Source organism: Otolemur garnettii, unplaced genomic scaffold, assembly GCF_000181295.1.
Source record: "Otolemur garnettii isolate 467f Iridium unplaced genomic scaffold, OtoGar3 scaffold00081, whole genome shotgun sequence".
In the NCBI taxonomy this organism is placed as follows: domain Eukaryota; kingdom Metazoa; phylum Chordata; class Mammalia; order Primates; family Galagidae; genus Otolemur; species Otolemur garnettii.
In genome coordinates, this window is record NW_003852476.1 from 1,342,441 (window position 1) to 1,360,409 (window position 17,969).

The 17,969-nt window shown below is 37.6% G+C and overlaps 1 protein-coding gene across 4 annotated transcripts in view; it reads left to right on the forward strand.

Annotated features, from left to right (window-relative positions):
• The window catches only part of TMEM260 (transmembrane protein 260), a 75,647-nt gene that overhangs the window by 47,388 nt on the left and 10,290 nt on the right, over positions 1-17,969 (forward strand). For all 4 annotated transcript variants that reach the window (XM_003794401.3, XM_023515866.1, XM_023515867.1 and 1 more), the window contains 2 exons: positions 3,648-3,796; positions 17,288-17,464. In XM_003794401.3, the coding sequence (XP_003794449.1) occupies positions 3,648-3,796; positions 17,288-17,464 (326 nt within the window). The remainder of the gene's footprint in view (positions 1-3,647; positions 3,797-17,287; positions 17,465-17,969) is intronic.

The window sequence follows — 17,969 nt, forward strand, 5'->3', positions numbered from 1 at the left end:
AAAAAAAAAAAAAAGACATTTATATTCAACCTTTAAACAAATTCACATGTACCCTAATAGGATAAATTATAGGCGTGATCCTCACAATATCATTCTCTTCACCCATCCTCCTCCCTCCCCTTTCCCCGTAGTCTAGGGCTCCATTTGGATTGTAGCTTTCCTAAGATAGCTAACAATTAGTTTCATAATAGTGTTGAGTACATTGGATACTTTTTCTTCCATTCTTGACATACTTTGCTAAGGAGGACATTTTCCAGCTCCATCCATGTAAACATGAAGGAGGCAAGGTCTCCATCTTTCTTTGTGGTCTTCTGTTTGTTTTAACTAATAGTATGAGTCATCTGAATTGCATCTTTCTCATTTAAATGGAATGTTTTAAGAATCAGCACCCATAGCTCAAGCAGCTAAGGCGCCAGCCATATACACCAGATCTGGCGGGTTTGTATCCAGCCTGGGCCTGCCAAACAACAATGACAACTACAACCAAAAAATAGCCAGGTGTTGGGCAGGTGCCTGTAGTCCCAGCTACTTGGGAGGCTGAAGCAAAAGAATCCCTTAAACCCAAGAGTTTGAGGTTGCTGTGAGCTGTGAGGCCACAGCACTCTACCGCAAGATGACCGCTTTAGACTCTGTCTCAAAAAACAAAAAAGAATTAATGTGCCTTATGTTAGATTCAAATAATATTTTAGGGCTCTAGTTCATGTGACAAACCTTAAAAATGTTTATTATACCATAAATTTATTTTTATTTTATTATTTTTTGTTTTTTAGAGACAGAGGCTCACTCTATTGCCCTCAGTAGAGTGCTATGGTATCACAGCTCACAGCAATCTCCAACTCCTGAGCTTTAGGCAATTCTTTTGCCTCAGCCTCCTGAGTAGTTGAGACTACAGGCGCCTGCCACAACACCTGGCTATTTTTTGTTGCAGTTTGGTGGGAGCCAGGTTTGAACCCATCACCCTTGGTATATGGGGCCGGCGCCCTACCCACTGAACCACAGGTGCCCCTTGTAAATTTACTTCTAAATTATTCTTTTATGTTCAGCCAATTCAACCATTCAAATTAATAATATCCACTGATCCAGGGATTAAAATCAATTAGATTGAATATAAAACATATCATACTATGCGTAAGGAAACATTTCAGTCAAAATAAAAATTATTAACTGCAAGTCTGCTATCAAATTTTTGTATAAACTTTATTGATTCTATGACAAAAATATGTTAGGAGAAGACTTCTGAAAATTTTGAGGGCCATTAAAGCAATTTTCCAGAAGTGAAGAACTATGTTTAAACTGTAAGATTTATTGTTTAAATCATCTCTGGTGTTTTAAAGGTAAGAAATCTGTCTCTGGTGTTTTTAGGGTACTCATCAGGAAAAGAGAAATTCTTCATCTTGAAACGAATATGATTAATTCAGTTGAACAAATTATTAAGTATGGTTCTTAATAAATTGTGTAGAATTAGTGAATAATTTTGTTTTTGGAGAAAACTTTATAAAGAGATTTGCAAATAATAGGCAAATTTGCAAATTGTGCGTATTTTTATAAGTAGCGATTGATTAGTTTGATCTTCATTCTAGTTTTTGGCAAAGCCTAGGTTATTTGTTAATAACATGGTTTAGGACCATATTTACAGTAGCTGAGAAACCTAAGTCTGAAAGTGAATCAGACTAAACTAACATCCTCATCTGTCACTTCCTATATGTTTGACATGGGACTGACAAGTTTTCCTCTCAGAGCTTCTTCTTTTCCTTATTTTTAAAATGGAAGTCATCATTGTATATAAGTTAGCATGCAAGAGACAGAATACCTGAGTAAGAGCAGCTTAAATCATTGCGTTTTGTCTCCCCTGACTAGTGGTCTGCAGACAGGAGAGCTCAGCCTTGGCAGCAGAAGCAGGGGGGTGCCAGCTGGGCCTTGCGCTGCTCCACTGCAGCTCTCTGGACTTTCCCCTCACACTCTCTAGATAGGTGCTCAGCTCTAGGCATCGCATCCTAAAACAAAGCGAGGTGCTTCTTCCAGGGTGTATCCCTGTCTTTCCCCTTCTGTTTATTGGGAATAACATGCCCCAGAAGTCCCCAGCAGACCTCCACTTAGTTCCCTCCTGAACTGCTCACTACCAAAGGCACATGACTGGGCCTGAGCACACTGCCACCCTGAGCTGCCTGGTCAGAGTCAAGACTGATCTGATACAACTGTTCTTATTTGCCAGGTCATTATGAGAAGTGGATGAGGAGGAATAAGGTCAGAGCACACAGTGGGCATGTAATTAATGTTCATTCCCCTAAGAACTGAAACTATTGGGTAATAAAATATAATTCAGTAAGTTTTTTTTAATATTTATAATTTATACTTAGATTAAAATTAATTTGTTATTTGCTAGTTAAATGGCTTATATAAGGTAAGTAAAATGTCAGCAGTTGCTCAAATGATGATGTCTAATGAAACTTTAAAAGTGTAAATAGGATTCTTTTCTTTTAAAAGAAGGGCTCTGTACATATAAAAATATAGAATTAAGTATACATTAAATGTAGTTGGCCAGGTGTGGTGGCTCATGCCTAGAATGTTAGCACTCTAAGAGGAGGAGGCGGTGGATCACTTGAGGCCAGGTGTTCGAGACCAGCCTGAGCAAGAGCAAGCCTTCATTTCTGCAAAAAATAGAAAAATTAGCTGGGCATGGTAGCACACACCTAATGTCCTAGCTATCATGGTGGCTCAGGTAGGGAGACTACTTGAGCCCAGAAGTTTGGGCTGCAGTGAGCTATGCTGAAACCACTGTCCTCTAGCCCAGGTGACAGAGTGAGACCCTATCTCAAACAAAACAGAACAAAATATAAAATTAAGAAAAATAATTTTTCTAATATTGATAAATTAGTTAAATCAAAAGAGCAGGTAGAGATATGTAGTTACTTTGGGGCTACTAATAAATTTATATAATTTAGCCAAAAGCGATTTTAACTTTGAGGCCTAGATTATTATATGATTGAGTTTCTCAAGAGCAAGGATTATATCTTATTCATTATAGGTGAGCAATACCTGCTCTTTTGAATGAGTGAAAGAATGGAATAATATACATTTCTGTATTTTGTGTAGGTTGTCTAATCTGGCCATCACAGAAATTTTAACTTTGTCAAATATGATTTGAGAACTGTTCATAGAACAGCCAGGCAGTGTGCTAAGTGCAGAGATGCAAAGATGAAAGATACAGCTTCTCCCTCTAAGGGCTTACAGTCTAGTGGGGGATAGGCCTAGAGCTGTAGGAGAGGTAGGTATGATGTGCTGTAAGAGCATGTCATTCTGGCTGTAGCGACACGGGAGGACATCACACAGGAAGTGATAACTTCCCTGGTCTGACAGTTGAGGACACATTCTACAGGTATGAGGATGGAGAAGTTCATGCTGCGTGGTTGGTCAAACACCTGGGGTAAGATGAAACTATGTACCGATCCCTCTGATGCTGGTCACATCTTACCACTTAAACTCCAAGGTGTAAGTCGTTGGGAGAGTGGTCAGTGCCATGTGTCTCAGCTGTGCTTGCTTTTCAGTTGTGTGTTCACATTTCAGAACATTTTCATTGTACTTGATAAACTTGATTCTTTTCAAGCAGCATATTAAAAGTCTGACATCAGATGTGACTTTTCTGGCAGATGATGACTTACGAGTGGTATTTACCCAAGATGGCAAAGCATTTACCAGGTGTCAGCTTCCCGGGGGACCGGTGGAATCCTGTGGAAGGAATATTACCTAGTGGAATGGTCACATTTAATCTTCATCGTTTTCTTGAAATAAACAAACAGTAAGCATTCTTTTCATATAATAGCTTTTCTAAAATCTTAAGCTTTTCTAAAATTGTTTCTGTAGCAGCTGTGCCTCATCCAAAAGACCAATTTTCTACACCTATTTCCCTGTCACCAGTGAGATTATCTTTGTAATTAAATTGAATATCTATGCATAAATGAGGCCAGGCAGAAATAAATGTTATTGTTCTGGGTAAAGGAAAAATAAAGACAGATTAGCAAGAACAGCAAATAAGATCTTAGTACAATTCAGAAAAATTGGAGATGTGCCTGCCTACTTGAAATCATTGCAGGTGTATGGCAAGCAATTATAGTTCCCCTATCAACATCATGGCCCCCTTTTAAGTGTAAAGCAAATGTTTTCAGGAATAATCACTATATAAAAATAGCTTAAGGATTTTTATAAAGGATAAGACATTCTTATAAATAAGAAAAACACCTACAGTTTATGCTAGCTGAGATAAAATAAGAGAATTGTGAATTCTATACTTGAAAACATAAAATTATTTGTAATTAAGGTCAAGAATAAATGACTCCTTCAGTGGCATGGTGTTGAACATTTCTCCTGTCCAAGAAATGCTTGGAATTGTCTGGAGCTGGAAGAAGAAAGACTTATTTCATGATTTCTTTTTTTAAAAAAAAAGACTTCAGTCTTTACAAATCCTGAAGTTAAATGATCCCTTGCTAAGAACATAATACTGTGGTGTTTTTGCTGCTTAGAGCCTAAATTTTGATGGATACAGGTGTGCTGTAAGAGTAATATTTAACCATTCTATTCTGAAATGAAATATTAGGGGTCATTAACATCCCCAAATTGTCATTTTTGTGAATTTTTAAAAATTCAACCTCAAAAACATTTGCCTAATATCTGCTATGTTATAGCTTATATTAGGCCTTGTCAATAAAAAGATGCATGAGACTCAGTTCCAAATTCAAGTAGACCACAATCTATTTGTACATATACATAGATAAGTGTACAGGTGGCTAGTGTGATGGGCTGTGTTCCTTTCCACCAGTACCTTGTAATTGTCAGACACCATAGAGCCCCAGTGCATGTAAACTGAGAAGGAAGCTAGTATTTATTGAGCACCTATTAAATCTAACTGACAGTATAGCCGAGTGTTCTGGGAGCTAGGATAAGGACGCCATTAATTCTGCATAGAGCCATCCATTCATCATTTATTTAATAAAAATTGGGTCCAAAATTTTCCAAGAATGATATGATAGAAATATTGTATGATCCTTATGGAAACTTACAATACTGAAAAGTGTAAAGATAGTATCATCTCTCTTTGAAGGATACCACTGTTAACATTTTGACAAACTTCTGGATTCCATTCATCTTTAACACAAATTATTTATTTATAAACACACATTGTATTTTGTGTAGCTTGATAATATCTTGCTTCCTGTGCAGTTTTATTTTGGGATGGGGGTTGTTTTTTACCTAACATATCATAGGCTCCATGTAAGTAATAGAATGTATTTATTGTGATCACATTTGATGTATAATTTAAATTATTAGATGTATAATTTAACAAATTTAACAAATATTCCATTTTTTGGAAATTTTTGTTGTTTCTAGACTCTTACTATTGCATTAAATACCACATATGACATGGTAGCGAACAGTCTGGCCCACAGAGTTTTGTTGATATTTTTTACTAACAAAGATCTCAGCATAAATCTTGCTTATTGGTGTCAGTTTTTTAAATAAGTTTTTAATTTTAAAGGTAGTAATTGGTCAGGCGTGGTGGCTCACAGCCATAATCCTAGCACTCTGAGAGGCCATGGCAGGTAGATCATCTGAGCTCAGGAGTTTGAGACCAGCCTGAGCAAGAGCAAGACCCTAAAAATAGAAAAACTAACCAGGTGTTTTGGAGGGTGCCTTTGCTACTCAGGAGGCTTCTCTTGCGCCCAGGAGTTTGAGGTTGCTGTGAGCTGTGACACCACAGCACTCTACCCAGGATGGCAGAGTGAGACTTTGTTTCAAAAAATAAAATTAAATTAAAGTAGTATGTGTTTACTACAGAATAAGAAATTATTGTTTAAAAATAGAAAAAATATGGTCCTATTGTTCATAAACAAATATATTAAAAATGCATATGTTTTACAAAGTTGAAAGAATAAATGTAAGTACAGCCCTATCATAAAACCATTTTCTTCTGTTTTTACTATTTGTAAATATTTTAGTAGGCACATACACTATAATTTAATAATAATGGTGAATAGAACTATTAATAGGCATTTAATATGATATCTAATTTTTAGCTATAATACAATTATGAGTTTCAACAAATGCTTTTGTGTATGTAGTTTTTTTATAGAGAGAGTAGAATTTTAATTATTAGGGTGGACTCTTAGAAGTGAAATTACTATGTCAAAGGACATGAATGATTTAACGGTAGAGATTTTTTTCCTCCAAAGTGATGGATCATCCTCATATAAAAGCTCTCTAAATGGGCACTTTTAAAAAGAAGGAAGATTGTACTTATTGAGCACCTGTTATTTTATTTTTTACTTGAAACATGCAATAAGGTTTACCTTATTGCAGGAGGGAGTAATACAGGTCTGTGAATTTGTAACAGTATGTGCATTTGTATAACTACCACCATTAGGGACGAATGGTTCATGATCCCTGTGCTGCTCCTGTGTGGTCACTCTGTCCTTCAAACCTAGCCTTGGAGTTAGGCTCATCTGTCTTCATCATCATGGCTTTGCCATGCTAGAATGCCGTATGCGGTACATGGAATCATAAAGCATGCGCCCTTGTGATGCTGAAGTCTCTCACTCACTCAGCATGACGCCTTTCAGGCCTGCCCCAGCTGTCATGTGTGTTAGCAGTCCACTCTTGCTGTCAGTCCTCAGTGTCCTTAGTGTGGACTTACTGTGGTTAGTTTACCACTCCCTCGCTGAAGGACACTGGAGTTCTTTGCAGTTTGGGGCATCAGTGACTAGAGCTGCTATAAATATTCATGGTACAGATTGTACATATGTCTTTCTATCTAGGGGTGGGATTGAGTTTCCTGGTTTTTAATTTTTTTAAAGTTCTTTATATATTCTAGACAGAAATCATCTGTCAAATACAGTAGAACCTCTTTAAGTTGACCTAAGGTACTGTAACAAACCGGTCAACATACAGAGGCAATCAGAACATGTGATGCATGTTCAGTCTGTGTAAACAGGTCAGCTTAAGGAGGGGTCAGTGTAGAGAGGTGGTCAGCTGTGGAGTTTCTACTGTAAGTGATTTGTAAATATTCTCTCCCTGTTTGTATCTTTTTATTCTCTTACAAGTGTATTCTGAAGAATAGAAGTTTTTATTTTAGTGAAATTTGTTTATTTTTTTTCTTTCTATGGCTCATACTTTTGTTATCATATTTAATAATTCTTTGCCTATCGCCAAAACATAAAGGTTTTCTCATCTTTTCTTCTCAGAGTTTTACAGTTTTGTTTTGTTTTGTTTGGCACATAGATGTCAAATTGTTCTCGCACCAAAGATTATCCTTCATTGAATTGCATTTGCACCTTTCTCTGTATCTACCAAAAAAAAAAAAAAATTCTTGTAGGGTTTTTGATTGATTTTCATTTGATTAGTGTTTTTATATCTTTTTGTCATCCTTTTCCTCTTAGCCAATGTATATAATATTTGAAATAGGTATCTTGTAGATAGCATATACTATATTTGAGTCTTCTTTTATCCTCTCAAAACATCTCTCTTTTAATTGGTGTAAGCATTTGCATTTAATGGAAATATTGATATGTTTAGATGTATGGCTACCATTTTATTATTTGCTTTTTGTTTGTTCCTTCTGTTTTTCATTCCACTGTTTCTCCTTTCTTGTCTTCTTACGGGATTTTTTTTTTTTTTTTTTTTGGTATTCCCTCTTACAATTTTTATTGAGATTTTTTGTTGTATGTGTAACTCTTGGTAAAGTGTTTTTTTACTGGTTGCTCTTGAGATTCAGTGAACATATTTAACTTTTCATAGTCTAAGATTAATATTTTTGCAAACCTTACTCACCTCCCCACTTTTGATTGTGTTCTCATATATTTATATAAGACGTGACCATTTTCATTTGTCATACATATGTAAGAACTTAAGAGAAAAAAATGGATCTATAATATTTATCCAAATATTTATTTACCAGACCTATTGTTCTTCTTTTAATCCTGATATTGTAATTTTCCCTTTTGTATCATTTCCTTTCCTTCTGAGGAGATTCTTGTAGAATTTCTTTTAGAACAGAGCTGTTAGAAGTGAATTATCACTGGAATCCTAGCACTCTGGAAGGCCAAGACACGATGATTTCTTGAAGCCAAGAGTTTGAGATAATCCTGACCCCGTCTCTATAAAAAAACAGAAAAATTAGCTGGGCATACTGACATGCACCTGTAGTCCCAGCTACTTGGGAGGTTGAGGCAGGAGGATCACTTGAGCCCAGGAGTTTGAGGTTGCTGTGAGTTATGCTGAGGCCATGGCACTCAAGCCTGGGTGACAGAGTAAAACTCATCTAAAAGAGAAAAAATCTTATTTTTCCTGTATCTGAAAACGTATCTGAAATTTCACCTTTATTTCTGAATGGCATTTTTGAATGGCATTTGTGTATATAGAATTCTGGGTGAAAATTATTCTTTTATTTTGTTCCTAGCATTTTAAAAATGTTATTTTACCTTCTTTTACCTGCATGGTGTCTGACGAGAAATCCACAGTCATTCAAATCATTGTCCCTTAAGTGAAATATGTTCATTATCTCTGGCTGTTTATCTGGGTTTTTTGCAATTTGATTATGATGAATGTGAGGATGGATTTCTTTGAATATAACCTGTTTGGGGTTTACTAAGTTTTTTCAGTCTATTAAGATAAGATTATGTCTTTCACAAAAATTGGGAGCTTTTTTAAAATTATTTTTTCCTGCTCCACATTTTTTCCCTCCTGAGATTCTGATCACACAAATTCAGACCTTTTGTTGTTGTCTCACAGGTGCCACTGTACATTTTTCCTATCTTTTCCTCTTTTTGTTTAAATTGTATAATCTTTCTTAATATATCTTCAAGTTCACTGACATACTCTCGCTCCAAACTTACATTAAGTCTATCCAGTGAATTTTTAATTTCAGTCATTGTATTTTCCAGGTCTGTAATGTCCATTTGGTCCCTCTTTACACTTTATATTTCTTTGTGAGATTCTCTCTTTCCATTTATTTCAAGAGTATTTGCCTTTACTTCTTGGTTCATGGTTATAGTAGTTGTTTTAGTCTTTGACAATTCTAGAATCTTTGTCATCTTGGAACTGACAGCTGTTTTTAATCTTTCCCTTGTTAGTTGAGATAGTTGGGTTTTCTGGTTCTTTGTATGCTGAGTAATTTTGGATTGTATCCTGGACATTGAATATTTTGGTCTTATTTAAATCCTAAAAAGAATGTCAATTTCTTATTTGTGTGTATAGAAAGCCATTGGCCAGGTTAATTCAGGCCGCCTACCTCCAGATTCTTGCCTACCTCCCATAAACTAGTTTCAGTGTGGGTTCTATTTTCAAAGTATTTGAAGCGTTACTTGGATCAACCCCACATGTGTGCTACCCATTACCATTCTGGGGCCTGGGTGGCACTCTGCCCTGTGGCTAATTTCACACACCCTGTTTATGATCAGATCTGTGCCTAGACCAGAGATAATCCAGGAGTTCCTACCCGACTTTACAGGATTGCTCCTTGATCTGTCTCCTTTCTGTGGTCAATCTAGAACTTTCCAGTTCTCTGAGGCCTTTCTTCCTGGTTCTCTGTCCTGAAAGCTGGCGGATTTCATTTTCTTCTGTGGCTGTGTCTGCATCTGGAGCAGGGTACAGGAGGATAGAGAGGACAGAAAGCCATGGAGATTAGCCCTACCCTTCTAGAACCACAGCTCCACTACCTAAAGAGAAGGTTTCTCCTCCCTCAGAGTTTGAGACCTGCCCAGCTCCACAGCCCCAACACTGCCAACTGCATTTATTGCTTGGTGCCTGGGAAAGGGGTGAAAGATTTCGTCCTCCACTCTCTCCAAACCTTAGGAAGCCCCTTTCCTCCTCCTTTGGCTAGAAAAGGGGACTTTTCCTGGTGCTTTTTCTGTCCTAGTTTGGTGCTTTCTTACTTGCAAGGTTTGAGCTTCCTCTTGACCTGTGGAGGGGGGGAAATGGTGAAATCATCACTAATATGATAGAACTCTAATTCCAGTCACTTTTCCCTGGCTTTTTTCTGCCATTTACTTTTCAGAGTGCTCAGATGGCTGCTCCATGTGTTCTATCCAAGACTTAACAGTTGTTTGCTGTGGGAGAGACAAAGCAGAGTGTGCTCACTCTGTCTCCCCAGCGCAGAGTGCTGCTGTGCTTTGAGGCTGTGCTTTAAGTCATACCTCTCATTTAATTCTAAGTGGCGCTCATGATAGCTATCATAGATGAGATAGTTAAATAATTTTCCTCAAATCACACAGGTATTAAATGATGGGGAAAAAAATCTAAAATCTCAGGCAGAAGTGTCTTGTTTCAGTGTAATGAAGTTTTTACTTTGAAATAATTTCCCCTAATTTGCTCCCCTTTTTCCTACTTAGTAATAACTATTAAGGCATAAACTACAAATTGGAAAGAATGATTATTCTTGCCATCTTTTGTCTGAACCAAGCCTTTTGAAACCATTTCTCTGCTAATTTTTGCAGAATCTGAAGCTGCTAACAGTTATTCTATCTAATTGGCTATGTTCAGCAGATAGTTACTGTGTTAGATGTGCATTGTGCTGTATGGGAGTCACAGTTAAGTCGGGGATGGATAACCTATCCTCAGGAGGCTTCTGGACTACTGGGGAGGTTTACAAATTGAATATTAATACAATACAATAATGACAAAAGAGATGAAGTGCAATGGGAATTTGAGGAAGGAAAGCTTACTTGTAAGTAGGGCTGAAAAGGAGGATTTATGTTTCTACCTGTAAAAGAAAGGAGTGTCAAGGACAGTGTGAGGTGAAATGCACAGTTCTTCCCACAACAGCGCCTGCCCTCAGGTGACTCCTTATAACTTCACGAAAGGTCTCTCCTTTCATCTATGCCGATTTGCTTCCCTAAACCTCCAGAAGTAACTTTTAACACTGAGGTAAATTTCAAACGGTCTATTTGGGAAAAATTTAAATGAACCAAAATGTTAGTAAATGATTTACTGGTAACCAGGTTTTAAAGCTTAAAATGATCTTTCCATAATGACAGATTTTACAGCAATGTAAAACAATTTTTTAATTAAAATCAATTTTTCTTTATGCCATCAACTTGATTTATGATTTTTTTTTTAAACGACAAATATGGGGACTTTTTAATATTTTTTTGGTTGGGGATTCATTGAGGGTACATGAAACCAGGTTTCACCGATTACATTTGTTAGGTAAAGTCCCTCTTACAATCGTGTCTTGCTCCCAAAAGGTATGGCACACACCAAGACCCCACCCCCTCCCTCATTCCCTCTCTCTGCTCTCCCCTTCCCCTACCCCCACCATATCATTAATTGTCCTCATATCAAAATTGAGTACCTGGGATTCATGCTTCTCCATTCTTGTGATGCTTTACTAAGAATAATGTGTTCCACTTCCATCCATGTTAATACAAAGGCTATAAAGTCTCCATTTTTTAAATGGCTGAATAGTAGTCCATGGTATACATATACCACAGCTTGTTAATCCATTCCTGGGTTGGAAGGCGTTTAGGCTGTTTCCACATTTTGGCTATTGTAAATTGAGCTTCAATAAACAGTCTAGAGCAAGTGTCCTTATGATAAAAGGATGTTTTTCCTTCTGGGTAGATGCCCAGTAATGGAATTGCAGGATCAAATAGGAGGTCTAGCTTGAGTTCTTTGAGGATTCTCCATACCTCCTTCCAAGAAGTTTGTATTAGTTTGCAGTCCCACCAGCAATGTGTTTCCATCTCTCCACATCCACACCAGCATCTGCAGTTTTGAGATTTTGTGATGTGGGCCATTTTCGCTGGTGTTAGATGGTATCTCAGGGTGGTTTTGATTTGCAGTTCTCTAATAATTAGGGATGATGAGCATTTTTTCATATGTTTGTTAGCCATTCATCTGTCTTCTTTAGAGAAGGTTCTATTCATGTCTCTTGCCCATTGATATATGGGATTATTGGCTTTTTCATGTGGATTAATTTGAGTCCTCTAAGATCCTACTTATCAGGCTTTTGTCTGATTCAAAATATACAAAAACCCTTTCCCATTGTGTAGGTCGTCTGTTCTGGTTGTTGTCTCCTTAGCTGTACAGAAGCTTTTCAGTTTAATTAAGTCCCATTTGTTTATTTTTGTTGTTGCAATTGCCACGGCAGTCTTCTTCGTGAAGTCTTTCCCCAGACCGATATCTTCCAGTGTTTCTTCTATACTTTCTTTGAGGATTTTTATTGTTTCATGCCTTAAATTTAAGTCCTTTATCCATCTTGAATCAATTTTTGTGAGTGGGGAAAGGTGTAGGTCCAGTTTCAGTCTTTTACATGTGGATATCCGGTTCTCCCAGCACCATTTATTGAATAGGAGTCCTTTCCCCAAGGTATGTACTTATTTGGTTTATCAAAGATTAGGTGGTTGTAAGATGTTAGTTTCATTTCCTGGTTTTCTATTCAATTCCAAATGTCTATGTCTCTATTTTTGTGCCAGTACTATGCTATCTTGACCACTGTGGCCTTATAGTACACCCTAAAATCTGGTATGGTGATGCCTCCAGCTTTGTTTTTATGACTAAGAACTGCCTTAGCTAAATGGGTTTTTTTTTGGGGGGGGTGGGGGGTTCCATACAAAATGCAGAATCATTTTTTCCAAATCTTGAAAGTATGATGTTGGTATTTTAATAGGGATGACATTGAACCTGTGGATTGCTTTGGAAAGTATAGACATTTTAACAATGTTGATTCTTCCCAGCTGTGAGCATGGTATGTTCTTCCATTTGTTAATATCCTCTGCTGTTTCCTTTCTTAGGGTTTTATAATTTTCTTTATAGAGGTCCTTCACCTCTTTTGTTGGGTATATTCCTAGGTATTTCATTTTCTTTGAAGCTATGGTGAAGGGTGTTGTGTCCTTAATTAGCCTCTCATCTTGGCTGTTATTGACGTATACAAAGGCTACTGACTTGTGGACATTGATTTTATATCCTAAGACATTACTGTATTTTTTGATGACTTCCAGGAGTCTTGTGGTTGAGTCTTTGAGGTTCTCTAAATAAAAGATCATATCGTCAGCAAAAAGGGAGAGTTTGACCTCCTCTGCTCCCATTTGGATGCCCTTTATTTTCTTATCTTGCCTAATTGTATTGGCTAGAACTTCCAGCACTATGTTGAATAGTAATGGTGACAAAGGACAACCTTGTCTGGTTCCAGTTCAGAGAGGAAAAGCTTTCAGTTTTACTCCATTCAGTAAAATATGAGCTGTGGATTTGTCATAGATAGCTTCAATCAGTTTCAGAAATATGTCGCTTATGCCTATACTCTGCAGTGTTCTAATTAGAAAAGGATGCTGGATTTTATCAAATGCTTTTTCTGCATCTATTGAGAGGATCATATAGTCTTTGTTTTTGCTTCTGTTAATAGAGTAGATAACATTTATGGACTTGTGTTTGTTAAACCAGCCTTGCATCCCTGGGATGAAACCTACTTGATTATGATGTATGACTTCTTTGATGATAAGCTGTAATCTGTTGGCTAAGATTTTGTTGGGAATTTTTGCATTTATATTCATTAGTGAAATTGGTCTGAAATTCTCTTTTTTAGGTGGGTCTTTTCCTGGTTTTTGTATCAGGGTGATGTTTGCTTCATAGAACATGTTGGGGAAGATTCCTTCCTCCTCCATTTTTGGAATAATTTCTGGAGTACGGGATTAAGCTCTTCTTTGAAGGTTTGATAGAACTCTAGTGTGAAGTCATCTGGACCAGGGCATTTTTTTGTTGGAAGATTTTTTTATTGTTTCTTTAATTTCAGTGCTTGAAATTGGTCTGTTCAGGAGCTCTATTTCTTCCTGGCTAAGTCTAGGGAGAGGGTGTGATTCCAAATATTGATCCATTTTCCTTCACATTGTCAAATTTCAGAACATAGAGTTTCTGGTAGTATTCAGAGATGATCTCTTGTATTTCTGTGGCATCAGTTGTTATTTCCCCTTTATCATTTTTGATTGAGGTTACTAGAGATTTTACTTTTCTATTTCTAGTTAGTCTAGCCAAAGGTTTATTTATTTTTTCAAAAAAAACCCAAGTCCTTGTTTCATTAATTTTCTGAATGATTCTTTTGTTTTCAATTTCATTGATCTCTGATTTAATTTTGGATATTTTTTTTCTTCTGCTGGGTTTAGGCTTAGACTGTTCTTCTTTTTCCAGTTCCTTAAGATGGCTTGTGAGTTTGTTGATGCACCCTCTTTCTGTTTTTTGAATGTAGGCATCTAAAGCGATAAATTTTCCTCTCAGAACTGCTTTTGCAGTATCCCACAGGTTTTGGTATCTTGTGTGTTCATTGCTGTTGTGCTCAAGGAAGTTAATGATTTCCTCTTTTATTTCTTCCTGCACCCAAATGTCATTCAACAGAAGGTTGTTTAATTTTCATGCCTTTGTGTGGGGTTGAATGTTTTTGTTGGAGTTGAGTTCCACCTTTAGTGTCTTGTGGTCTGAGAAGATACAAGGTAAAGTTTCAATTCTTTTGATTCTGTTAAGGTTTATTTTGTGTCCTAAGATATGATCAATTTTGGAGAATGATAAGTGTGGTAGTGTTCTATTTATCTTATTTTGTGAGAGTCCATTGCTTAGTTTTATCTTTTGCATCATGGTGGAAGTTAAGTTCTGTTCTGTAATTTCTGAGTTCTTACTTCGCTCTTGGTCCATTGTGATGGTCAGTGTGTAGTACGGGTTGAAGTATTTCCTGTAGAGCTGGTCTTATTGTGGTGAATTTCCTCAATGTTTGTATATCAGTAAATGATTTGATTTCTCTGTCAGTTTTCAATTTTAAAGCTTAGCTTAGCAGGATATAGAATTCTGGGCTGGAAATTGTTCTGTTTAAGTAGATTAAAGGTAGATGACCATTGTCTTCTGGCTTGAAAAGTTTCATTAGAGAAGTCTGCAGTCACCCTGATGGATTTGCCCCTGTAGGTCAATTGGCACTTACTCCTGGCAGCTTGAAGGATCTTTTCTTTTGTCTTGACTTTGAACAGGTTCATCACAATGTGTCTTGGAGAAGTTTGGTTAGAGTTGAGGCAACCTGGGGTCTGATATCCCTCTGAAAGGAGTGTGTCAGAATCTTTGGTGATATTTGGGAAATTTTCATTTATAATATTCTCAAGTATGGCTTCCATTCCCCTGGGACATTCTTCTTCCCCTTCTGGGATACCTATTAACTTGTATGTTTGAATGCTTCATAAAATCCCATAATTCTGTCAGTGAATGTTGTGCTTTCTCTCTCTTCTTTTCTGCCTCTTTAACTATCTGAGATATCTCAAGAGCTTTGTCCTCTACCTCTGAGAATCTTTCTTCTGCATGGTCTAATCTGTTGTTGATGCTTATTATTCCATCTTTAAGTTCCTTAATTGACTGCTTCAGTTCCTTCAGTTCTGCTATATCCTTTCCATATTCTTCATATTGTTTATCTCCATTGTTTTCGGATTTCCCTTTGGTTATTTTCCACTTTATCAGCAGTTTCCTTCATTGTTCCCATCATTTTCTTCATTGCTTTCATCATCTGTATTCTAAATTCCCTTTCTGTCATTTCTAACATTTCTTAATAGGTGGAATCCTTTGCAGTAGCTACCTCACAGTCACTTAGAGGGGGTTGCTCTGGACTGGTTTTTCATGTTGCCAGGATCGTTCTGCTGGTTTTTCCTCATGAGTCATTTCTACTTCCTTGCCCTAATTTTCCTTTCACTTTCTCTTGCTCTTTAAGTTGCTGTGCCTCTGGACTAGGGTTTCAATGAGTCCTTTTGGTACAGGACCAGAAGGATGAGAAGATTGAAGAGTGGGAAGAGAAAAAAAAAAAAAAAAAAAAAAAAAAAGGAAAGACAAAAGAGAAAGGAGAGGGCAGTGAGTAAAAAGAGGATATTAACAAAAAGAGGAGAGGCACAGAAAGAGGGAGACAGGAGCTATATAGGTGTACAGTAGGGTACTTTGACCCAACCTTAAAAACCCCCAACATCTGGGGTGGGTGGGTGGTTCCCTTGAGATCAGCAGCTCTTTGCTAGACTGTTTGGACACAGTACTCCACCTCCACCAAGTAGAAAGGAAAGACAAAAATGCTATAAATCAAACCAAAACAAGTGATCAGAAAACTTTACGGAATATAAATTGGCCAAAAACAAAATAATAGGGGTAGAAACACTAGCAGAAATGAAGTTCTAATTGTTAAAAAAGGTCTCAATGGAAAATTAAACTAGAAAAATGAAGAAACAAGAGAAAAGAAAAATGTTCAGGGAAAATGTTGAAATTAAACAAAATAAACAAAAACAAAAGAACAAACAAAAAAACCAAAGCAGTATATATATTTTGCTAAATATTGTCTGGGCAAGAAGGTGATCTTCTGCAGTATAAGATGTTAATGACAATGCTGATAGGGCTGTACATGATGGAGACTGGAGGCCTCTGCTGGTTTCTTAAACCCCACAGGGTGGAGAGCCTAAATCTCTCCTCGGCCCGCTCAAAAGACACTTTAAACTGCCAACGGGGCTAAGCAGAAGCTTTCCCAGGAAGGCACTTGTCGCTCGGATCACTCCTGAAGTGACTATCCACTTACCCAGTGTGCCCAAACCATCTCACACTATGCTCCTGAGGGCCAAGGCTGCAAGGCTTCTCAGTCCCCACCTTTAGGCTGCTCAGTTACTAGATTACTTGCTCCCCCACCCCCCATCCTTGCTCTACAACCCTGAGGGCGGGGCTTGCCGGGCCAGTTCTCCCACAATGGCTCCACGAGGCCCACAACAGAACACTCTTAGCTCTGTCTGACTCAGGGGCTCAGTCTGGGCCCTAGACAATGGTTAAAGTCCTCTACTCTCTTGCCCAAATTCTCCCAATGTAGTTCAACTGAGTGCCAAGTCCCCCCCCCCAAAAAAAAACCCAAACAGCTCACAGGTAAGGCCTTTGCAGATTGCAGTCTCACTGCTGCTGCACTTACAGCTGTCGGTAGGATTAGACTGAATGAACACGCAAACGCTTGCCAGTTCTCCACTGCTTTGTCCTCCTTATGGTGTCCAGAAGTCCCTCCCTGACTCCCTGTGTCTCCAAAGGGATGTTTCTGGGCCGATCCTACCAGCCAGAGATGCCTGAAGTCTCCTTTCCCCCAGACTCATCGAGTGTCCAGTTGGAAGGAAGCTGTTACTCAGCAGCCATCTTGCCCCTAATCCCTGATTTATGATTTTTGATTGAATAAAGAGACCTCTAAAATCAGTTCTTTCTGAAGTTATATTTATTTCGCATGTAGAACTTCAAATTAAAAATACATCATACATTTTTCTGTTTTTAATAGAAAAGAAACATTTGTTTGCATAGGAATTCATGAAGGTGATCCAACCTGGAAAAAGAACTATTCACTTTGGCCGTGGGGGTCTTGTGACAAATTGGTTCCTTCAGAGATTGTATTCAACCCTGAGGAATGGATTAAACTTACCAAAAATATGTACAACTGGACTGAAGAATATGGAAGGTATGAATAGCAGTTTTGTTTTTATGCCTATAAATATAGCAGTTTTGAGTATCTTTAAAAAACTACATTTTGAGATGCTATTTAATTTTGTTTTGCTTTTCACTAATTATTAATATTGTTATTTGCCACCCACAAAGTACCATAAAATGTACAGAAAGAAAACGGATATTTCTTTCCTCTTGTTCACAGAACATCAGAGGAAAGGCGGGCTATGGTTGAGCAGCTCCCACTTCCTAGTCTTCTAATGGCACATTTTCTAGCGTCTTGCATCTCACTACCTAGAATCATTCATTACAGTTGAGCTTACAAGGCCTTCTGTTGCTCTTACAGTTTCCATATGCATAAACTCGTCTTAATGTCCTTTTTCTATGAACAGCAGGTAACTTCTGTACAGGGAAGACTGCAGTTTGAGTGACTTTGTCCTCACACTTGTTTAGCATCAACCAAGGGAACACTGCTAGCTATGTACCTGGAGCACTGCTAGTTATGCAGCTGGAACACCGCT